The sequence below is a fragment of the Epinephelus lanceolatus genome, chromosome 2 (genome assembly GCF_041903045.1).
Source record: "Epinephelus lanceolatus isolate andai-2023 chromosome 2, ASM4190304v1, whole genome shotgun sequence".
NCBI classification, from domain to species: domain Eukaryota; kingdom Metazoa; phylum Chordata; class Actinopteri; order Perciformes; family Serranidae; genus Epinephelus; species Epinephelus lanceolatus.
The window spans coordinates 29,446,998-29,467,373 of record NC_135735.1 but is presented as its reverse complement, the minus strand read 5'-3'; the positions used below and the strand labels follow the sequence as shown (position 1 = coordinate 29,467,373).

General features: G+C 40.7%; 1 protein-coding gene across 7 annotated transcripts; it reads right to left on the bottom strand.

The window, feature by feature from the left end:
• Window positions 1–393: 393 nt before the first annotated feature.
• Window positions 394–10,002, bottom strand: wt1b (WT1 transcription factor b). 7 transcript variants are annotated; one of them, XM_033651995.2, is made up of 9 exons: window positions 9,064–10,002; window positions 6,534–6,656; window positions 4,664–4,763; window positions 3,263–3,343; window positions 2,342–2,468; window positions 2,095–2,242; window positions 1,805–1,894; window positions 1,298–1,381; window positions 394–1,112 (listed from the first exon to the last, which is right to left on the bottom strand). In XM_033651995.2, the coding sequence occupies exons 1-9, from the start codon at window positions 9,479–9,481 to the stop codon at window positions 991–993; spliced, it is 1,293 nt and encodes a 430-aa protein (XP_033507886.1). In that variant the 5' UTR covers window positions 9,482–10,002; the 3' UTR covers window positions 394–990. The 7 variants fall into 7 exon arrangements, with proteins under 7 accessions (XP_033507886.1, XP_033465142.1, XP_033507728.1 ...); XM_033609251.2 differs by having other exon boundaries at window positions 2,363–2,468; window positions 9,064–9,974; XM_033651837.2 differs by having other exon boundaries at window positions 1,289–1,381; window positions 9,064–9,963.
• Window positions 10,003–20,376: the final 10,374 nt, after the last annotated feature.

The window sequence follows — 20,376 nt, the reverse complement described above, 5'->3', positions numbered from 1 at the left end:
AAAATGCCATTCAGAACTGAAGGCTGTTATTTACAAATGGGGCTTGAGTGTGTGTGCATTTGTGTGTGTGTGTGCATGTTGAGGCCCGGCCTATTCAGAGGGGGGAAGTCAATGAAGTACAGCCAGCTGACACGGAGGTATGTGTCTTTTCTAATGAGATTTACTGGGCTCCAGATGTTCCTAGTTATGAAGATGTGTGTCGGAGATTTAGGAGGGTGAGACCTGCACCCTGTCAGAGTCGCAGTGGGGTGCTGTTTTACTGTCTGTTACCTTCCTCGCCCCCACAACACCATCACCACCACTCATAGGTGGCCTCTTAACCTGACAACACCAACCCCTCTTCTCTTTCACACACACATACACAAGCACACACTATTACTCTTGACAACAACGTGAATGAACATTTTATAAACTTACAAAAACATAAAAAATACAAAAGGAATGTCTATAAAGGTAAGCAAATACACCACATATATACAAAGCAAGTTAGTGAGTATATATGCTGGAAGAATATAAAGATGTTTACATTCCCCAAAGCAAAACATCTCAACGTAATGGACACAAAAAAGACACATCGTCCATTTCCTAAATCCAGTTTACAATCCAGCACATTTTCAAGGTGACACAATTTTAACAATTAAAAAAAAAAAAAAAAAGAAGCCAGTGCAAGTGTACTAAAATATCCAAAATAGTGTATGAACATTTTCCTCATCTCACATAAAAAATCTTGGCTCAGGATTACTGTGGTATGGAACCCTCTCAGTCTGAGTTTTTTATGTCAGATAACCAGAACAAGTGCTAGTTCTTGAAGATCTCGAGGATCATCAGAGTCTCTTGATGTCCGCTGGCAGAGGGAGGCATCAGCTGTGCTCACCACTTCATTGAGTCTGGCAAAGCACCATAACCACTGACCAGGCTCCAGCGTCTTTCTCCATTAGCTGGCACAACATATTGTCACCTTCCTCTCCGTACTCCTCCTCCTCTCACCGCTCAGATGGCAGGCTGCAGCTTGGTCAGGTTCCTCTGGTGCATGCTGTGGTGGCGCACCAGCTCGTCAGAGCGGGCAAACTTCTTCTGACAGTTGGACCAGCGGCAGGTAAAGGGCTTCTCACCTGACAAGGAGGGGACAAAACAAGGGAAGACAAAAAAGAAATCATTGCTTTAGAGTGAATACAACAACTCTTTGGAACTCGTGTTGTAGATGATGAATTAAAGTCAAGGGGATGGTCTTGATCAAAAAATCTCACTGTGAGAAGAATGGAGAGGTAGAAAATAAAGGTATACGCACTTGTTTTACCTGTATGAGTCCGAGTGTGCGTCTTAAGATGATCTGACCGTGAAAACTTTCTCTGACACGTCTCGCACTGAAAGGGCTTCACTCCTACACAGAGATGCAAACAGTTGTTGTCGTGGCAGAAACAGAGATGAGAAGAGAGCAGGTGAGGCTCAAAAGTTAAATATATTGCCTTAGTTAGATGGAGTAATCAATTTTGTGACTGAAATACAATACAATGCAATATACTTTATTACTTTATTATTTATTATACTAAATCCTTTAAGTGTTTATTTACTAGCCAAAAAATAGTAAAATTTAAACGTACTGAGTCCAAAAATACTTGAATCTGCCTATAAAATACCCACCTTGTGTTTATTTTAAGTTTTTCTATTGTGGAATATAAACTCCCCAGGTTTCCAAAATGTCCAAATTCACAAAAAAAAAGTAAATTCACAGGTCATGACCTCAGTGTCTTAAGTGGTTGCTATATGGCCTTGGAGGGAACTCATACAGTAGACGCTGGTGTACCTGTGTGTCTGCGCTGGTGCCTCTTCAACTGGTCTGAGCGAGAGAATCTGCGTCCACAGTCTGTGAAATCACACTGGTACGGCTTCTCTCCTGCAAGGTAAACCACCCATATCAACAACTTTATCAATGTCTACACACATTCAAACTTTGGCATTAGAACACCCGTTTCTCTCTCAAATTTAACTTTAACAGTCTGTATGAATTTGTCATTGTAATCTATAAAAAGCAGCAGTTTGAAGTCTGCGCAAGATAAAAAGAAATATAGGGGTATATAAATCAAATCCTCTTACCTGTGTGTTTGCGGCCGTGCATCTGCAGATGTGACAGCTTGAAGTATCTCTTGCTGCAGCCTGGATAAGCACATACAAATGGACGCTTTTCGTTGGTCTCTGAAGACTTTACCGCTGGTGGAGCAATACCAGCTACACGTCGGACATCCTTTAGGAGAGAGAGGTCAGAGGGCTTTGTAGCAGAAAAGTTCCCTTTGTTCATTTATTTACTGAATGTCTATGTGTGTGTTTGTGCTTGTATACATACATTTTGTGCTTGCTCACTGACCTGAAGTCCTCTGAAGACACCATGTGTGTGGATGTGGTACTGGGCACTGACCAGCATGGGTGGAGGCGGGGGTGGGTCGCTGTCATAACTGGGTGGATGGCCACTGCTGGGCGGAAGGAAAATTAAAACATCAATCAAAAATGCTAAAAATATTAAGTGTAATGCGACAGTTTTAGCGAGTGAAATTGTTTGATAGATTTGTTAATGGACAGATAGATAGAACAGGCACATGCCAGATTGTATTCATCCAGTCCAAATCAATATCAAGGCTAAGAGTTTCATTTTTTGCTCTACTATGAACTTTTACACATCCCCTGATTAATATTTTTACACATCCTGCACAAAACTCATTCTGAAACAGCCATATTGCACATATTTGTTATGTTATATTTTTTCTATTTTCTATGTATGTTCTTGACTGTTGCAGCACTTTGACTTTTTTTTAATTTCCTTTTAATACGTTTATTGTATGTTTAATGTGTTAAATGTGTTTAATGCACCAAAAACCCAAGAAGATCCCTTTTAAGTGAAAACCTGCTTGGTTATAAATCTTAGTCTGATTCTGATTCTTATCTTTTCGGGAAACAATACAGAAAAGTCCTCTCCTCTACAGCACACACACTTCATAATCACCCCTTCTTTCTTTTCCTTTACGCGACTGAACTCTAAAACCAAAAAGAAAAATCTAAATACTCTTTAAAACATACACTAGAAGCACAAGACTGCGCACATATACACACACATGAACACGCTCTTCTCCACTTCCTGATTTCCCTAGGCAATAGGCCAACAGCCATCTGGTCAAATCCTCCTCTTCCTCCTCCTCTGCACCACCATGAAAACTGGTCAGCTCTAAAGAACAGGGCGTGTTACTTTAATAAAATAAAAATAAAGGCTCACCTCTTCATTGAAGATGCCAGGCTGTTCATTTGGTTCCATGTTACACAATCCAGCTGGGATGCCATTTGGTACAGGTTATCACTGAGTGTAACACACAAAACCATCATTAGAATTTTAGCTTTGTGGTAAAGAAAAAAAAGGATTTGTGAAATGTCAATGCAACAAAAAATATTACACATTAATAAATCAAAAGGTAATGGAACAAGGTCAGCTCTGAGGTTATGGCAGATGAAGGGGAAAATACTGTATTCAGATTTTTTTTTTAGGAAATCTTGAAATCAGAAAACGCAGACAATATTTATGTTACTGCATTCTTGCTGTCATTTCTCTTCCCTTGTATGGATAATGAAGATGTTTCATTCAGGGGGAACTCCAAATCGCTTATTAACACATCCTGTCCACCCACCACACTCCTCACTGGCTTCATTAAAAAACATGGGCTCTGAGCCATTCTTTACCTTGGCAGATCACACTACTGCACACACACACACATTTCACAGAAACACACACACTTGGAGATGCGGTTGTGCACTCTGTGGGGGTGAGTGCCTCCGTGCCTAGTACACCATGGACCAGTGCATGACATCACTCTGTCCTCAGTATCATTAAGGCGGGAACCAGTTTCGGGGGAATTCTGGACGGCATTCCTTGAGAAGTCCTTGAGGGAAGGATCGCGATGGCTCGCTAATCAGCCCTGAGCTATGTTAAACTGTGGAAAGACTCACTGATATCTGACATATATTCACAGTGTGTGTGTGAGAGTGTGTGCACGTCTCTGTGTTTGATTGAGGGCTTCCAGCTCATGCCATGAGCTCTAACAACAGCAAAGTCTTCCTTCCTCTTATCAACTTCTGTTCCCGTATTTGGGTTGCACATGTTCTTTCTCTCCAACAACATCGCAGAGCGGCATTCAAAGAATTTTCATCCTAATTTACCCTTTGAGATGTTTTGCATCAACATGAAAACAAGCTGTAAACACACTCAGAGGTTAAAACGAGCAGATTCCCAGCTTTAACTACCTCGTTTAACTCTCCCTTTCATTGAACTTGTCTCTTTTACTTTTCTCCTGGTTTTTCTTCAGGGTGGACTCAAACACATCAGCAGTAGATCACTCAGTGTTTGTTTTGGCCTGCTGAGCACCAGTGGGCAGCACTTAACCTCAGAACAAATTAGGATTCAGGATCCAGACAGTGCAGAAGCAGACGCAGGATCAGACAGAGTTCACACTTCTAAAAATTACCAGCAAGTGAGCGAGCTGCATGTGGTGTTAGTGGAAAGAATCTGACATTAATTGATGAGTGAGGAGTCTTTGGGGAGAAGGGATTGTACCGAGTGGAGATTTTAAGGTAGCAGGGATGAAATGAAGCAACACTAAGTGCATGCGTGGACAAATAATTGTACCTGTTGTAGTTTCTCAGCAGCAGAGCTTGGCTGCTCGGACAGGACTCTGAAGGGTTGTGGCAACCAAACATGGGAGGAGGAGCTGGGTACTGCTGGTCAACTGAGTATAAAAATGAAAATATAAGTTATTTCACAATAATGCACCCCATTAAAACATGAAGGTAGTAGACATTTACACCATAAATTGATGCAGAAAACGCACAAATTGATGCATAAATATAAACCAGCATGCAGGATATGAAGTGTTTGATGCTTGAAATTTTCTAGTGGCGGGACCAAAGCCTCCCTGTTGAAACAAAACCTATGCCTTTTGTTTGTCTATAACATCACAGAAAATAGTGAAAACTGCCTTTTCCCAGAGCCCATAGACATATGGCATATTCAAACTGCTTGTTTTGCTCAACCTACACTCAGAGGACAAACAAAAATGAAAAATATTCATATTTGAGGAGGAAGAAGCAGTGAATTGTTGGTACTTTTTATAAAAAAAAAAAAAAAATCCAAATTCTTTGATTTGATTTTCTTGTGATGAATTAATCAACAAATGGTAAATGCTAAAAGGGGGGATAAACCAAAGAAAACAAAACAATTAAAAAGAACAAACAAATAAATACATAAAACCCTGCCCCGACCCAGCTGTCCCGACCTGCCCCTGGTCCCTCCCTATGCCTCTTTGTCCTCAATCAAACACACCCCAAAGGAGTGTGGTGCTTATGTTGTCTCTTCACGCTCTGCCTCTTCTCATCTTTTTTTATGTCATTCTTTGGTTATCACCGTCTCCCCCCCTTTGCTCCACCCACACAGAGACACACACACCTAAACACATTTTTAATTTTTAAATTTACTTGTTTAGCTTTTTTGTTGTTGCTTGTTTCAGTTTGTTTGAGTCCAGTTCCCATACTTGTTGTGTGGTGTGTCCATAGGCTGTGCCATGTTTTTTTTTTTTCGGTCACTGTATTGGCTGTTGTTGTTTGTTTGTTTTGTTTTTGTTTTCATGTTGCTCACAAAAAAAGTACGGAAGCAGTGCCAGACCTAGCACATTCGGAGCCCTAGGCAAGCTCCCCACCCCCCCAAAAAATATATTATTATTATTAGTAGTAGTAGTAGTAGCATTTGTATTAGTATTAATATTATATAGTATTTATTAAGAACAATAGCTAATTAGAAATCAGCTAAAAAACAGTAACAATAAATAACAAACAATAAGAGAATATGATAAATGCAAATTTCGCCTCATTCTTGTTTTTGTACTGAGCCCCTGATGCCTTTTGCTCTTTCATTTTCTCTTATTAATTTCCCTGATGTTCTATTTTTTTCAATGTCTGCGTCAAAAAATGCCTGTGTCACATACAGAAATATCTGCCACAGTACAGATGTATTATGAACAACATATATTTAAAGCATCCAAAGCAAAACACATTCATGTATAACTAGAAAACAAATACAACTTTTTAAAATTAATCTAAAGGCCTATGCACACTGTACATGCATGTCTGCACCGCTCTTTGTTTCAAAGAGAGAACAGGTCAATCAGAAACAGTGGTCCTTTTCAGGTTCATATAGTATATCCGTCCCCGAGAGTTTTTGACATTCCAGCAGAGTCACATAAAGCTGTTTCCTCAAGTTATCATTTCCAGAGTCATTAACCATACGTATGCCTAAAGAGCGAGAGGGAGGCTGTGTTTATGTATGCCTGCGTATATAAACGTGTGTGCGGACAGAGAAGGAGAGAGATGAAGGAAAAATGGATAATAGCGATTCTGTGGTGATATGAAAAATGACGGGTTACTTATATAACCTTGCCGTGACATGACAGTCTTCCAGTCTGCGGATCCACTTAGTGAAAAGGTGTCAGGATGCAGACAGTTACCTATGTTGTTTGGCGGTGACAGCGTGTCCTCGTGTTTGAAGGACAGGCTGGAGAGCTGGGGGGTGTGATGGGAGGGAGTGTGACCATAACTGGGGTTGCTGTCTAAACCCACTGCTCCATAACCTGAAAGGAGAAAACAAAAAGAGAAGCAGTGGAAAGTTAAAATGATCTTATTTGCCTGGTCGAGTCATTAGATTAGCATCTCACAAGTGAAGCCTGCAAAGTCTCCAGTATCTGGTCAGTTATCTGAATCCCTCCTGGTAGTAGCTCTTAGTCCCTGGCAGGGTTACCACAGAGAGACATCCATCAAACTACTAAATCCTCTTTCCTTGTAACATATTCTTTTTCCCCCCATCTATCTTTGGCCTTGTGGTTGCAATATTTATGGCAGGTGGAAAAAGAAATTTGGCAAACACACCACAGATGGGCTGAGATGAGTTACTGTAAAAAATGCGCAGTAGAAAAACAAGGTTGAGAAGTAATGAATTGCATGTGTGGTAAATCAGTTAATTAATCACAGTTAAAAGACTGACAAAAACTGTGACCTTGATTAGATAGATAGGTAGATAGAAAGTTAAAGAAGACTGCTGCATTTAAGAAAGCTGTGTGAAAATGATCATACAGGCACACTCAACATATTATTTTACATACACATGCAGCGTAGACAGGCTGCTTTTCAAACTTGACAACATACACAATCTTAACATGTTCCTTTGTATTTCCTGTTGGCGTGTTTGTTAATGCAGTAGCTGACAGGAAGTAAACAGGGACCCAAAGCTGTTGCTTCAGCAACGGAACAGCAGAATAGTCTATATCCTGAGTCAGGCCTGAGAGGGATGTTGAAAAAGTTTCTGGGAAAAATGACTCACAAACTCTTGCATCCTGCAGAGCACACTGAGTATTCATCACATTATCAAAAGTACCATTTCACTTAGCAAACAAAGACTTCCTGCATACTGACTCTGGAGCTACATCAGCAGACCTTTAAATCTGACCTCCTCCAGGGGCGACCTCAAGCTCACCTGGAAGAGCGTACGCCCCATGGAGTCCTTGGCAGCGGCCAGGTTTGATTTCAGCCCTCTTCCATCTTTCCTCTCACCCTCTAGCTGCTCTATAATAAAGGTAATAAACGCCCTAAAATAATCTTAAAATGTCAAGTTAACTTAAAACTGACCTCTGAGTGGTGTTCCCCAGCAGATAATATTCACAAGCATTGTTTACAGTAAAGGCAGAGGCATCATATTTATTTTAACACCTGACAGAAAGTTGGAGTCCAAGTTAATATTCCAGATAAATAACTCCCTCTGATCTGTTTTGTGCAAAAATCTCTGGAGTATACTTTGGAGTAAATCAAGCTTGTGATTTACAGTTCATCTTTCATAATTTTCTGTTTTGGGAATTCTTCTAGAGACATACTTGGGAATGAAGATCTTAGCCCAGTAAGTTTTGTTTTTGTTTTTTTTTATAGAGGAAATGATTTGGTCAACACAGCAACTGTGGCCAAGGGACTTTTTTTTTAAGAAAACACACAGTCACTAAGGATGAAGTTTGTACAGGCCAATAAAATCAAACCTCTAAAATTCAAAACGTCAAGGTCATGTATTTACAGTCAGCTGTTTTCAGTATCCTTGCCTCCTGTCCATGGCTCATTTTAAGTCACTGGATTAATTCAGGTTCTTTCTCTACAGCTTGCATATTTACCATGGCTTTACTGTTTGACAAGCTCAAGATTTATCATGAAACTGTCACAAATCTATTGTTAGATGTATGTGCATGGCATTCAAAACTGCAAGGGATACACATATTATCAACAATCAATAACAATACTAACATGTAAATCTAAAAGGAGAGAGTAGATTATAGCAGTTTGTAACCATACCATATTTTGTTTGGGTTTATAACCCAACAATAATGTAAACAATAAAATAAAATAAATAACACAGGTCAAAAGAACCCCTTTGTTAGATAGTTTTTGGGTGCTGTAAAGTTAATATATTATGCTGGTGCTATTTTGACCCAACCTGACTTATGTAACTTACAGTGTATGTAAAAATACTTCAAGGTACTTGCATTTTAAATGGATGCATCAGAGTTATCGTTATTGTATTTGACAAATGGAAAAATAAGATATGCAGCAGTCAGACCTGGAGAAACCTTACGGATGATCCATCTACATCTGCCTACACAATAATACTCCCACACTGATGCCTAAACTGTTGTTGTGACTCTGCCAATGACGGAAAACCACTCAGCCAGAGCATTACCAGAAAGCTGTCAAGCCTATTGCTGACATGGGACAGAATGACCCAGCACAGCACATAACATCCTGCTCAGACACAACACTATTGACAGCTGCTAAACATGGTGCTTCATCATGAACACATGCAGCAGGAAATGTAGAAAAACACTGGCTTGTAATAAATTCTGGACTATATTGTGTGTGAAAACAACTTCTTCTCCTGTTGCATGTCCCGTGCACAACATAAAGGTGATGAGAAAGGATACAAAGGGGACTGGTGATGATGCTTACCCTGGTTCCTGGGTGCAGGAGGGCTGTCCATACAGCCGGGCAGGTAGGTCCCATTTGGAAACATCCTCGGTTGAGCTGCAGCTGGCTCTCCGAAGGCCCCGACTCTACAGGGACCCGAGCCTGTGAACTGGCCTGAGAAGTGTACCGTGAAGGCCCCGAGTCCACAGTGGGGGTCATCTATTGGATCAGCGGACCCCCAACCTGGTTCCTGCTTGATGAGGGAGTGGTGGGCGGGCAGGGAGCTGTAGGGGGAGCTAGGGTGGAGATCCAGCAGCTGGGGCCACTGGCCGCCACCAACGGACATCCCACAGCCACCACCGGCTCCTGTTAAGGACGGCACAGTAGGTGCTGGAGATAACAGGGTCAGATCTCGAACATCTGACCCCATCGACATGGCTCCACACGGTTCGGTCAGCATTGGTGAAAGCAGGTCGAGACTGTCCAAAGAAGGTGTGATGTATTCCCGCAGGAGATGCAGCTGGGAGATTAAAAAGTTACACAGCAATAAACTTTAAAGTCTCCTGAAAGTTGAGCAAAAACACCAGCAATGAGCATGGAGCAAAGTCTTCTGCAGAAACAAGCATCAGTTGTCACAATAAGCCATCTCTTCCAAACTAAAGGACGAAAATAAATGAATTAGTGACAATGACCAAAGTCTGGACGCCAAGCTCCCTGGGAATCAGCGGTGGGTTCGGAGTGGGAGTCTGTGAGTGTAACAGTGCCTTGTCCCTCTGTCTCTATAATGTCTGACTTTCTTTACTCTCTCCTGAAGGCTCAAATACTGCATAAGTCATTGGACAGGGGGAGGAGCGAAGGAGGCTGAGAAGAAGATGACTCCCTTGCCTTGCACAGACTGCACTTCTGAGTAGATTCTGACTAAGGTCACATTTGCATGACCGGGTGTTGCTCTTCATTCTTTGTTCAAGTTCAAGTGTTGCTCATATTGAATGTTTGTGTAAGCGTGTGTAAATGAGTGTGTGCAAGAGGAAAAAAGTGTTTTTGTTAAATTAAAAAAAGTATGAAACAGCTACATGAGTGTTAGTAAGTAAGAAAATAAATGGTAAAAGTCTCCATCGTGCAGATTTCCATGTCTGCGTACATTAAAATTATCATCAAATGTTTGGTTCTTTTACTGACTTAGAGATTTGTTAAACTAAAATATTCTATTTTCAGTATAGTATGTGTCAAAATCCTGCATATCTGCACGTGTATGACTGAGTAAAAATTACACATATTCAAAGCTTAAAAAATATTTTAAGATGTAACCTGACATGTTGTCCTTTAAATGTACACTATTGACCTGAGACATTCATCATCATTTCTGACTCCTCTGACTCATCTGTCTAGTAAAATAGTTCCGACTTTCAAATTGAGTTACCAAACAGATGAGGCAACAATATAAACGCAAGAGACGTCAGAAGTGTCAGAGTCAGAAGTTAACAAAACATGTGTTGGTAAGGTGTGTGGTAATAAAGGTATATGTGTTTTCATATTACAAAGTTGAGTGACTTTTTTGTTCAATATACCAGAGACAAGAACATGTTTATAAAAGACTGGATTGAATCACACAGATAAATGAATTGTACTCAAATTTTAAAAATGGTAAAACATGCAAAACAAAAAAAACATGCTCTGAATTGTCCCAGTTTGGGAATAGCACTGTTTTGCTTAAAGCAACTCGCATAAACTGCATGGCCTTGGAGCAAAGCCACATCACACAAAAGGATAATTATTTATTAGTCGAGGAGAGGGGGAGTTGTGTGTGTGTGTGTGTGTGTGTGTGTGTGTGTGTGTGTGAGCGCTTCAGAGATAGAGGTTTCGACCTTAGCTCAAGCTTAACTCAATGTGGAGCTACACAGGAATGCAGTAAGTTGGAATATGCCTATAAATCCAAGACAGCTGCTGTGGATCTTTTAACATTATAATATTTGTCAGATCAGCGGTCAGGTTCCTCCTTTCCTTGAAAGCTTGAAGCAGTGACAAAGTTGCTTTTTAAAAATTATACTGTGCTAAATTTGGTGTAGCGTAACAGTCAGATACAGTTAACCTGTGATTTGTATTACTGTAAAAGTCAATATAGTAAGATTTTAATAAGTGATTGCAGCTTGGATTTTGACAAAAAAACTCTAAAAATGTTGAATAGGTGGCCAGGTCATATCTGTCTATCTGCATTTGCTGGACTTTACTCAGTGAAAATTAGGAAGAAATCCCCTTTTATGACAGAAAAACAGCTAAAAGCAAATACAAGCTGTCAGTTAAAATGACTTGCTTTACCCCTGAACTAATGGCTGATTGGATATCGTTAACATCTAGTCCACAGCATGACACATAATAACAAATTATCCACTAGGAATTTGTTTTACAGAGTGACTTAACTCGTTAACACACACTAAAGTCCAGATGGCATTAAAAATTTCACTCCAAATTTACATGAAAGACCGGGGGACGACGCTACGTGGTGAAGAGTGTTAGCCAGTTCCTGTCATCACCATCTGGAATATTAGTCTAGGATTCCAGAGAACGTCAGTGACCCCTAATTCAACTTATAAAGAAGTGGTGGGTGTGGGGAGGGACAGTAGCAATGGGCAAAGAAAAGGGGAAAAGGAGACAAAAGGACCGAGAGAGAGAGAGAGAGAGAGAGAGAGAGAGAGAGAGAGAGAGAGAGAGTCTGAAGTCACTGTGAGAGTGATGAAATCAGTTGGTAAACTGCTGATGTGGCATTAATTATTGCACCATGTCACTGATTATTCAGTGCCCTTTTAACTGTGGTTTTAGTGAATGTCCCTTTTCTTGCTGCAGCCCTGAAGATACTGCAGTGTTACATTTATTGATTATAGTGTGAGTGGATCGAGAACATTTAGGACGCTGGTGCATAACCAGTAATCTTGACCAATACCAACAGCGGAGACAAACCCCCATTCCTGTGACACGATACATTGGTCTAGAAGAAGAGGCCTACTGCCAGATTAACTCCTCTAGGACTACAATAAAATGCTGTTTATTTTCCCAGTTTTTGAAAAACAAGGGAATACATAACAGTCTTACAGTTGGAGTGTATCTGATGACTTCCATACAAATGCTCCTATAAGGTAAACACAGATTTAACTGGGTGGTTTGTGACTATGTAGAAGATAAAGTGCTCTCTGGCTTTACTCTATTCTGGGAAATAAATGAGTGCAAAGGCAGACCCATACCCCTGAGAAACACCCAGACATTTCGAGGATGTCCACGTAGCTGACTTCAAAATAGTAGCAAAGAGAATTAATATCTCCCTGAGCGGTTTGGAAAAACCTTCAGTGGTCCACCCACTACAAACAAACACACACCAAAGTAATGAGCTACATGTACAAAAGGTTGTGGCACAATTAAAAGTATCTGCAGAGATTGAAAGAAAATGCAGTGCCTCTGAGCCAAGGCAAATGCCGGCCGTGCCTTCCCCAGCGGAGTCTTTAGCGGGGATTCATCAAAGGTGACGGGGCCCGGGAGAAAACAACCCTTTCAGCCCCTATGACGGATGGCAGTCCCCAAATACACCCATTCTTGAGATCAATCTGTGGTTTACTCAGGGTTTAAAACAACATCACTGTGCGCAGGAAGGTAAATGGTCAATACTGCCTCTGACCCCTAACAAGAAATAAAACAAGGCTCAAACTTTCTACAGCGTGATCAGTAAGAGGGAATCTGAGAAGGGTTTGTTTCAGCCAGGGAGGCGTATGATAAACTACACAGACGTGTGTCCTGGCAGAGCATGTGAAAAAGAAATGAATTTTTCCATTTTAATAAACATCTGTAATCATGCTACTGCCTCTGAAAATAGACAGTTATTAAGGTGCCTCGGTTTAAATCACAGTGATTTAAAGTGACATGACTTCTTTCCTTAAAATATCAATAATCTGTATTAAAATGATTTTGAGAGGACTGCCAAACTGCAACAGGTGTTATTTTGATGTGCTGATGGTGGTGTAAAAAAAGGCCTCAGTCCTTCACTTCTCTGCGTGGGCATGAAAACAAACATGATAACAAAGCTCACAGCGCTGTGCTGTAATGTTTCATCATTTCCCTCCTATCTGCCTGTGGCCTCTAGGAGATGTTTACTATTGAAAACAAAACTCAGGCAGAACAATAATTCCTCTGTGTTCCCTCACCACTTTCTCAGAGCACTATTTGGAAGTTTGTGACAGCCAGGCTTCTGCTCTGTGAGATAACAAAATCTGAACACACTGGCCATCATCACTTGTTGCTTTACACATTTAAGGATACATTTGGAAACATTTATATCATGCCTGAAATGAGTTTCTCTTGAGGACAATGTCAAACTGCGCTCTAAACAGCATGCACATTGTTCCTCTTCCCTTTGACCCACATAAAAAAACAACAATCCACAGCTTTTAATTCTCTCTCGTATCATCTCCGAGCGCTCTTCAAAGTGTTGCATATCACACTGGAGATAAGAAACAGAGAAGAAAGATCTGTGGGAGAGCGGCCATTTCCATGGTTCATGTGTCAGACACAACACTGGTCCAGTGATCTTTCACACACCCGCTCTCCTCTTGTTGTTGATGATCACCTTTCCCCTCTATCACCAAACCCAAGATTTCCTCCTCTCCGGTATTCATATGCATTCAGAAGATACAGAAGATATCTTAGACAACGGAATATAAAAACCAAAAAAAAAACTAGTGAATACAGACAGCCATCAAAGGAAAGGGCTGACAATATTCTAAATCTTTGATATTGTCAACAATCCTGTGAAAAGACTGAAAACAACAAAGTCTGCACTCAGCCCCAAGCCTACTGGTTCCTTCTAAAGACATTAACTTTTATATCGTACTTTTATACAGTTTAATTTATTAAAAAGCTAAATAATCTGCTGTAACAGCTGGGCACTGTAGTTTTCAGCAGATTACTCAAACAGAAGTAAACAGTGTATTTGTTGGGGACTATTTTCAGCTGTGGATTAAGAAACATTTGGTATGAGTATTGACAGCAGCAGGATGTTTTTTTTGGGACTGACTCAAAATAAACTAGTGTCCAACAGTGTGGCCCATTGATGCATTTTTAATAGTTTTTGGACAACAATGGAGCTCAGTGGCAAAAACAAACAAACATCACAGTTTGATGTATCAGTCACAGCTTTAGGTCACCCCAGTCGGCACTGTACATTTCTGCAAACCACAAACCACTTTTGTACGTTTCATATGCATCATATCACCATTTGTAAGGTGACATATTTTTGATGATGTGTTTGAGCTGAGTTTCTCATCAGGAGGGGGAGGTGGTGGATGGCGTCACACCTAGGCGAGACAGCTACCGAGCAGTCAAGCAGCAGAGCTCTGGTCTAGTCATGTGTTTTAACGACCCATCAGGACAGTTCCAGCAGCAGTTGTTGCAACAAAACCATGTATTTCAGGCCAAAACATGAGGTTTTCCTAACCCTAATAAGTGTTGTGCCTTTTTTGCCAAAACCTAACGACACATTAACCACAGTGCTGTCACAAAATAAAACTGGCTGTTCTCGTGCAATGTTTGTATGTGTATCTATGAAAAGTAACGCACCAAAATTTGTATATAACCCATGAAATCATGAAGCCAGTAATTTGTGTATAACCCATGTAATCGGGAGGGCTGTGATCATGTGACCAATGCGCTGACAGGAGCAAAGAAGTAAGTGGTATGAAGAATTAAAGTCTGCTTAGGTAAGCAGGTTAGGGTGGTGGATGGGTCAAGCAAACACAGGAGATTGGTGTTTGGGACCATGCAAACCCAAGTGAACTATGAGCTATTTTAAGATACACTGTCACCATTTTTCATTTCCTAAATCTAACCTAGGTAACTTTATGTTAAGTATCTGCTATTTGCTACATAGAAAACATTCCAATGTAACATAGCTGTGATTTTCAGAAACGTACAATGCCAGAATTTATTCTGGTGATTGGGTTGTCTCGGTGGGATCAGTTCAAGGTTCAAGGTAGTTAGGTTTTCTAGGGTTTGCTGTTTAAAAGGAAAACATAGAACACAGTATCTACATAGTATCTAATAATTTTGAGGGAGTACAACTGAGCAGGTGACAGCAGCGAGGAAAAAAAACATCCTTTTTACAAGCAGCCAGTATAAATTACAACATTTAAATTAAGACAATCAATTTCCCCCTCTGCCAGTTTTGGACTTTAATTCAATGTAATTATATACAATTTATTAATGAAACACATCCCCCATATTAGTGATGTTATCAGTGCATTGTTGAATTTTGCAGAACAACCTATGGCTCATCCCAGCAGGTGCCTGTGTGTCAGAAACAAGGCCAGCCTTTATCAGTTCTTTACTGTAAACCACAGCCTGTTCCATGCTGTCACACCCCAGCAGCTGCGTCCGTGGTGTAAGCAGTCATCAGAAAACATTTCAGATATCTCTAGCGGTTACTGTCTGTTGTCATACCCTTGAGCCTGATTCTGAGAGTTGACGAGCAAAAGTTTACGGGATGACTCTGAGATGTGCACAGTGATGGGAAAATATGAAAATTGCCACACAATCTGCACAGGCTGTGACTACAGGGGAATGCCGCTTTACTGCAACTTTCTCAATCCTAGGAAGACAATACATGTGGCTTTTTCATTGAACTTTGCTTGATTTGAAAAGGCAAGGCTATCATGTTGTCGATTTAATTAAAATAATTCCTTTCAAACACATGTTTTGTGAGAAAAATTACATTAATCTTGATTTTTATTGTCTTGTGTCTAAGCAGCTAAATTCATTACTGAGAAAGTTTTAATGGTTGCCTGTTCTCTGTCTTCAGCATCATATTTATCAGCACTAATGAAACAGTCTAAATGGTATCTCAGAAGCAAAGGGTCACACAGTTTAGCATGCCTCTAATTAGTATTTGAGATCTGGCATGTATGGCTTCACGCCAAATATTGTGCAATGCAGGCTATCCCCGATTAAAACAAATTTGACTCTTTGTTGGACTGTGCCTTTTTTAAAGTCCTAGTGCTGCTGCTAGCCTGTGAGTGAGTGTGTAATATAAACACTGTCTGATGACAGGAGACCACTCCATCATTAACAGAGCCGCAGTTCCACAGCAGTGACTCGATCTATCCAGACAGGAACGTCAGAATTCCTGGAAAACTGTAGCTTTTTTTTTTTTGCTGCCATTAGGTTGAAACAGAGCACACACATTCCACAAAAGGGGGGATTAACGACCTCAGATAGCTCAACACCACAAATGCAAACTGGCTTTGATTGATTGCTGCGGTCTTTGGTGTGATATGAAGCTGGTCATTAAGTGATATGGCGAGATAACTGCGGCAGCTCATGTACCAAGCTTCTTCTTCTGGTGATGCCTGAGTTTTTCAGTGTATAAGGCTCGTACAGTGTAGCCAAGTACGAAACCTCTACTGGGGAGTTTGTTTTAAATTATGCAGCCTGATTCTAACATTCAAAATGTTTAAGTTATCTAAGGCTGCATCTATGAAAAGTTTTTCATTATCAAATAATCTGCCAATTATCTCCTTGGTCTGTATGATATCAGAAAGTTGTGAAAAAATTGCTCCCAGAGCCTGAGGTGATACCATCAAATTTCTTGTCTTGTCCACCCAGCAGAAGATATTTAACTCATTATCACATATACGGATGGGAATTTATAAGATTTTATCGATAGCAGAGCCATGGTTGTTTCATTTTTTTATCAATTCTCTTATTGATTCCTGATCAATTTTCTGTGTGCAAAAAAAGTAGGCCTACAAAGGTTTTCATTGTCAACGCAACTGCATTGTTATCTCTAAGTCTGCAGAAACAGAGTAGAAAAAAGGCATGCATGTGACTGTAGAAAAGCTACTGTTTAATTGTTTCCTTAGTCAAAGAAAAAAAATGTTAAGCCTGCCTGCTTGATGTTAGTATTATGTAACATAGGATATTCACCCTCGCTAATGGACGTACTGCTTGTTTGGGAAATAGTGGCACTCGTGCAAGTGTGAAATACATGTCATTCCTGAAATTCAAGTTCATGTTGCATTGGAAGATGTTTCTTCATATTACTGGTGTTCCCATCCTTACTTGAAATGATCACTATTACAAGCAGCACTGTTGTCGTCATTCTTAGTGAAATGACGCCCGGTTTTGGACTGTTTATTCATGTCTACCATGACTCTTTCTCGTGTCAAGTTTTCAGATGCATGATTTTGGCTTTTTTTTTTTTTTTTAGCAATGTGCAACTGTCAGAAAAACATGTCAGCATCAATAAAAGGTACTGATATGCTCAGAGGCATATGATTCTGATGGATCAGACAATTTGGAAGTGGTTCTCGATTTCCACCCCTAATCACATATGACAAAGAAAGGCGGCAAATCCTCACAACTGAGGAAATTTTTGTCTTTAATTTCGTAGAATTTTGCAACAATTTTACTCAACTTCTTACCAACTAACTGATTATCAAAATAGCTGCAGATATTTTTTCTGTTGCTTGACTACACAATCAATCGACGACTCTGTTCAGCTGCTTGGTCACTTGAAAAATGCAAAGAAAGAGGAAAAATGACAATGGGACAATGTTAAGTGTATAGCTGACAGTGGATAATAAGGTCAAAGACAATGACAGCAACTGCACCTTTTTAACAAGTCAGCACTGCTCTTAGCATGCACGCTAGTATCAATAAGTGTTTACAGGTTCTTTGGCTCTGATCTAGACGTATGTGAGAAGTGAGCTGAGATAGTGTAGTACAAGCAATTAACAGAGGATACCTAGTCATGCTGTGAAACCTATCTTTAACTATCAACCGTTGGATGATAGCCATGCATATTAAAATATCAATGCTGCATTAAAAAACAAGTGGCATGTGAAGGGGTCATAATATATCTCTGCAGTCTTGGACAATAAAAGTACATCAGAAGACCCCGTGGGATTTTGCACGCCGTGAACCATTATGGACCTCTGTTTAATACCTCGGTTTGTTTGCTTATTTGTTTCTGGTATTCGTGCATACATGTGTAGGGAGGGTGGGTCAGCCTATAAGTAATTAACAAGCAATTCGCTCCACCTAGGGAAGCAGGGAAGTTACTCATGCGATGCACCCTGACAAGGTCACTGGCTGATAGATGAGCCTGAGCAAGGGGATTTTTCAGAGATTGTGGAGGCAGGCAGCACTGTGGGAACCAGACAATTAGTGGGTGGAAGGTAGGCCGCCATGTTGGATGATGACCATGAGACGGGCTTACATGGATACTCACCACTTGGCTGGCTGACAGGATGAAAGCAGACACCTGGGCTCAACTAACTCTTAACACACAGTCATTTATCTTTGAGGAGGCTGAGCGGGCAATTTGCCAACAGTTTAGGAAGAGCATGCGCTATATCCAATCAAACGGACATGGATGAGGTCAATATAGACATATTGGCAACATAAACAATTCAGATCTACAGATTAACATGAACAGATATTTATTTTGGCCGTTTGTCTTACTATACTTCTATATTTCCTAGATCTTACTATATGTTCTTACAAATAAAGAGGTGTGATCGACACACTAAACGCAGTATATTTGCCAGTAAACATAAAGTTAAAACCCAGTGCATCAACATTTCACCATCGGAAACCAAGGAAAACAGTTTTTTTAGCCTCTCCCTTCCTCAATTTTAAGTTACAGCATTTACACTTAAGGGAAATGTTCAGTTTTCTCCTGTGACAGATGACACTGTCACGACAAAGCTGAGAAAAATTTGGGATTTCACACAGAACATTAGGTTTTCCTGCATAGTCAAGATAATATGAATAATCTTTGGCAATATCTGTTATGATTTCACAACCTCCGAGAACTTGACCTCGAGAGACACACTGCATGACAAAAGCAGAATGACCAACACTCTTCCACTGAATTCTGTACACACGCACACACACACACACCAACATAAAACACTCTAGCAACATCAGTGCAAGCTGAACATGGGCAGGTTAGATAAAGAATGATACAAAACAGACTTAATCCTAGTTTAATACATGTACCAGGTACAGTCTCGTTGGAGTTTAAAGGTTCACTGTTGTCCAATACCCGTGTGATTTTCAGGACTTCTGCAATGAATATTACAAAGGCTATCAAGCATCCTAACACACCGTGGCATTTTAAAGACCTTTTAAAGAAGACAAAAACATTGTCTCACATGCACCTGGGGCTTCAAAGCCTCCAAAACTTTTATTCTAAACTTGAAATACACCAGGCACTTGACAACAGCTGTTAATCAGATAATGAAAGCCTCGCAGTTACACAAGCAAACTCGTGGAGAAGCAGCTATAAATTCTTTGCCATGACAGCATACGAGGGCAGGGAGAGACAGAGGGTGGGATTTGGTACCAGGCACTTTCTTTCCCCGCAGAATGACGCATCGCATCATACCAGCACTATGGTGAAACACACATCAGGCATTTCCCTTCAGCACACTATTTCTAGGTATTTATCCTGCAGAACGCAACACAGTTGAGGCCCCTTACTGAAACCGCAAAGAGAAATATGTGGCAAGCAGACTGTCAAAGAATTATGACAAGACACGATGTGTTTCCGTAGTCTATGAATCCCCTAAAATCCACATTTTTTTCTGACAGATGACGTGCGAGCTCCGGTGCGGCATCGAAATGGAAAACACTCCACAGTGTCTTCACCCTGGGACACAGTTTGCTCAACACCTCAGATGTTAGTAACCTGACTACATAGTTTTAGGGTGACCTCCTGCTCCACTTACCCTCTTCACCTCACTCACCTCAATCACCAAGTGACCTGCCATGGTAACAATACACAGAATCCCATGGCAGAGAGGCCCATCAAGCGCACCCATAGGTCAGCGGGTGTATGGTGGAAAAGTGCTGCCCTTTGACACTGACGGGGTTTCCGGGTTGGAGAGCTCTGGGCCAGGGCTGCCATGGTGGTCCACACAGACGGACTGCGGCTCTATCAGATAACCTCTCCTGGGGATCAGGTTCACCTCTGTAACTCTCATCCAAGACATCCAGGGTTAATCTCCCAGAGATATAGGGGGAGATATCTAGGTAAAAAGGAATGAAAGATTAGGGTATGGTGGTAGAAGTCTGGGTGAGAACAAAATATAGAAGGTTGTCTGACCTCTGAAGAAAGAGGTGAACAAGCTGAGGTTTTGCAGCACTCACAGGGATTTGTCAACACATCTGTAAAAATATTAATATGTTTTATAAATTACATATAGCTTTCAAAAGTAACAATACATGGAGCGGGACTTACACTACCACAGTCAGTGATAACCGTCTCATGAGCTGACAGTTTTAGGTTACTGTCGCTTTAAAAACATGACCCGG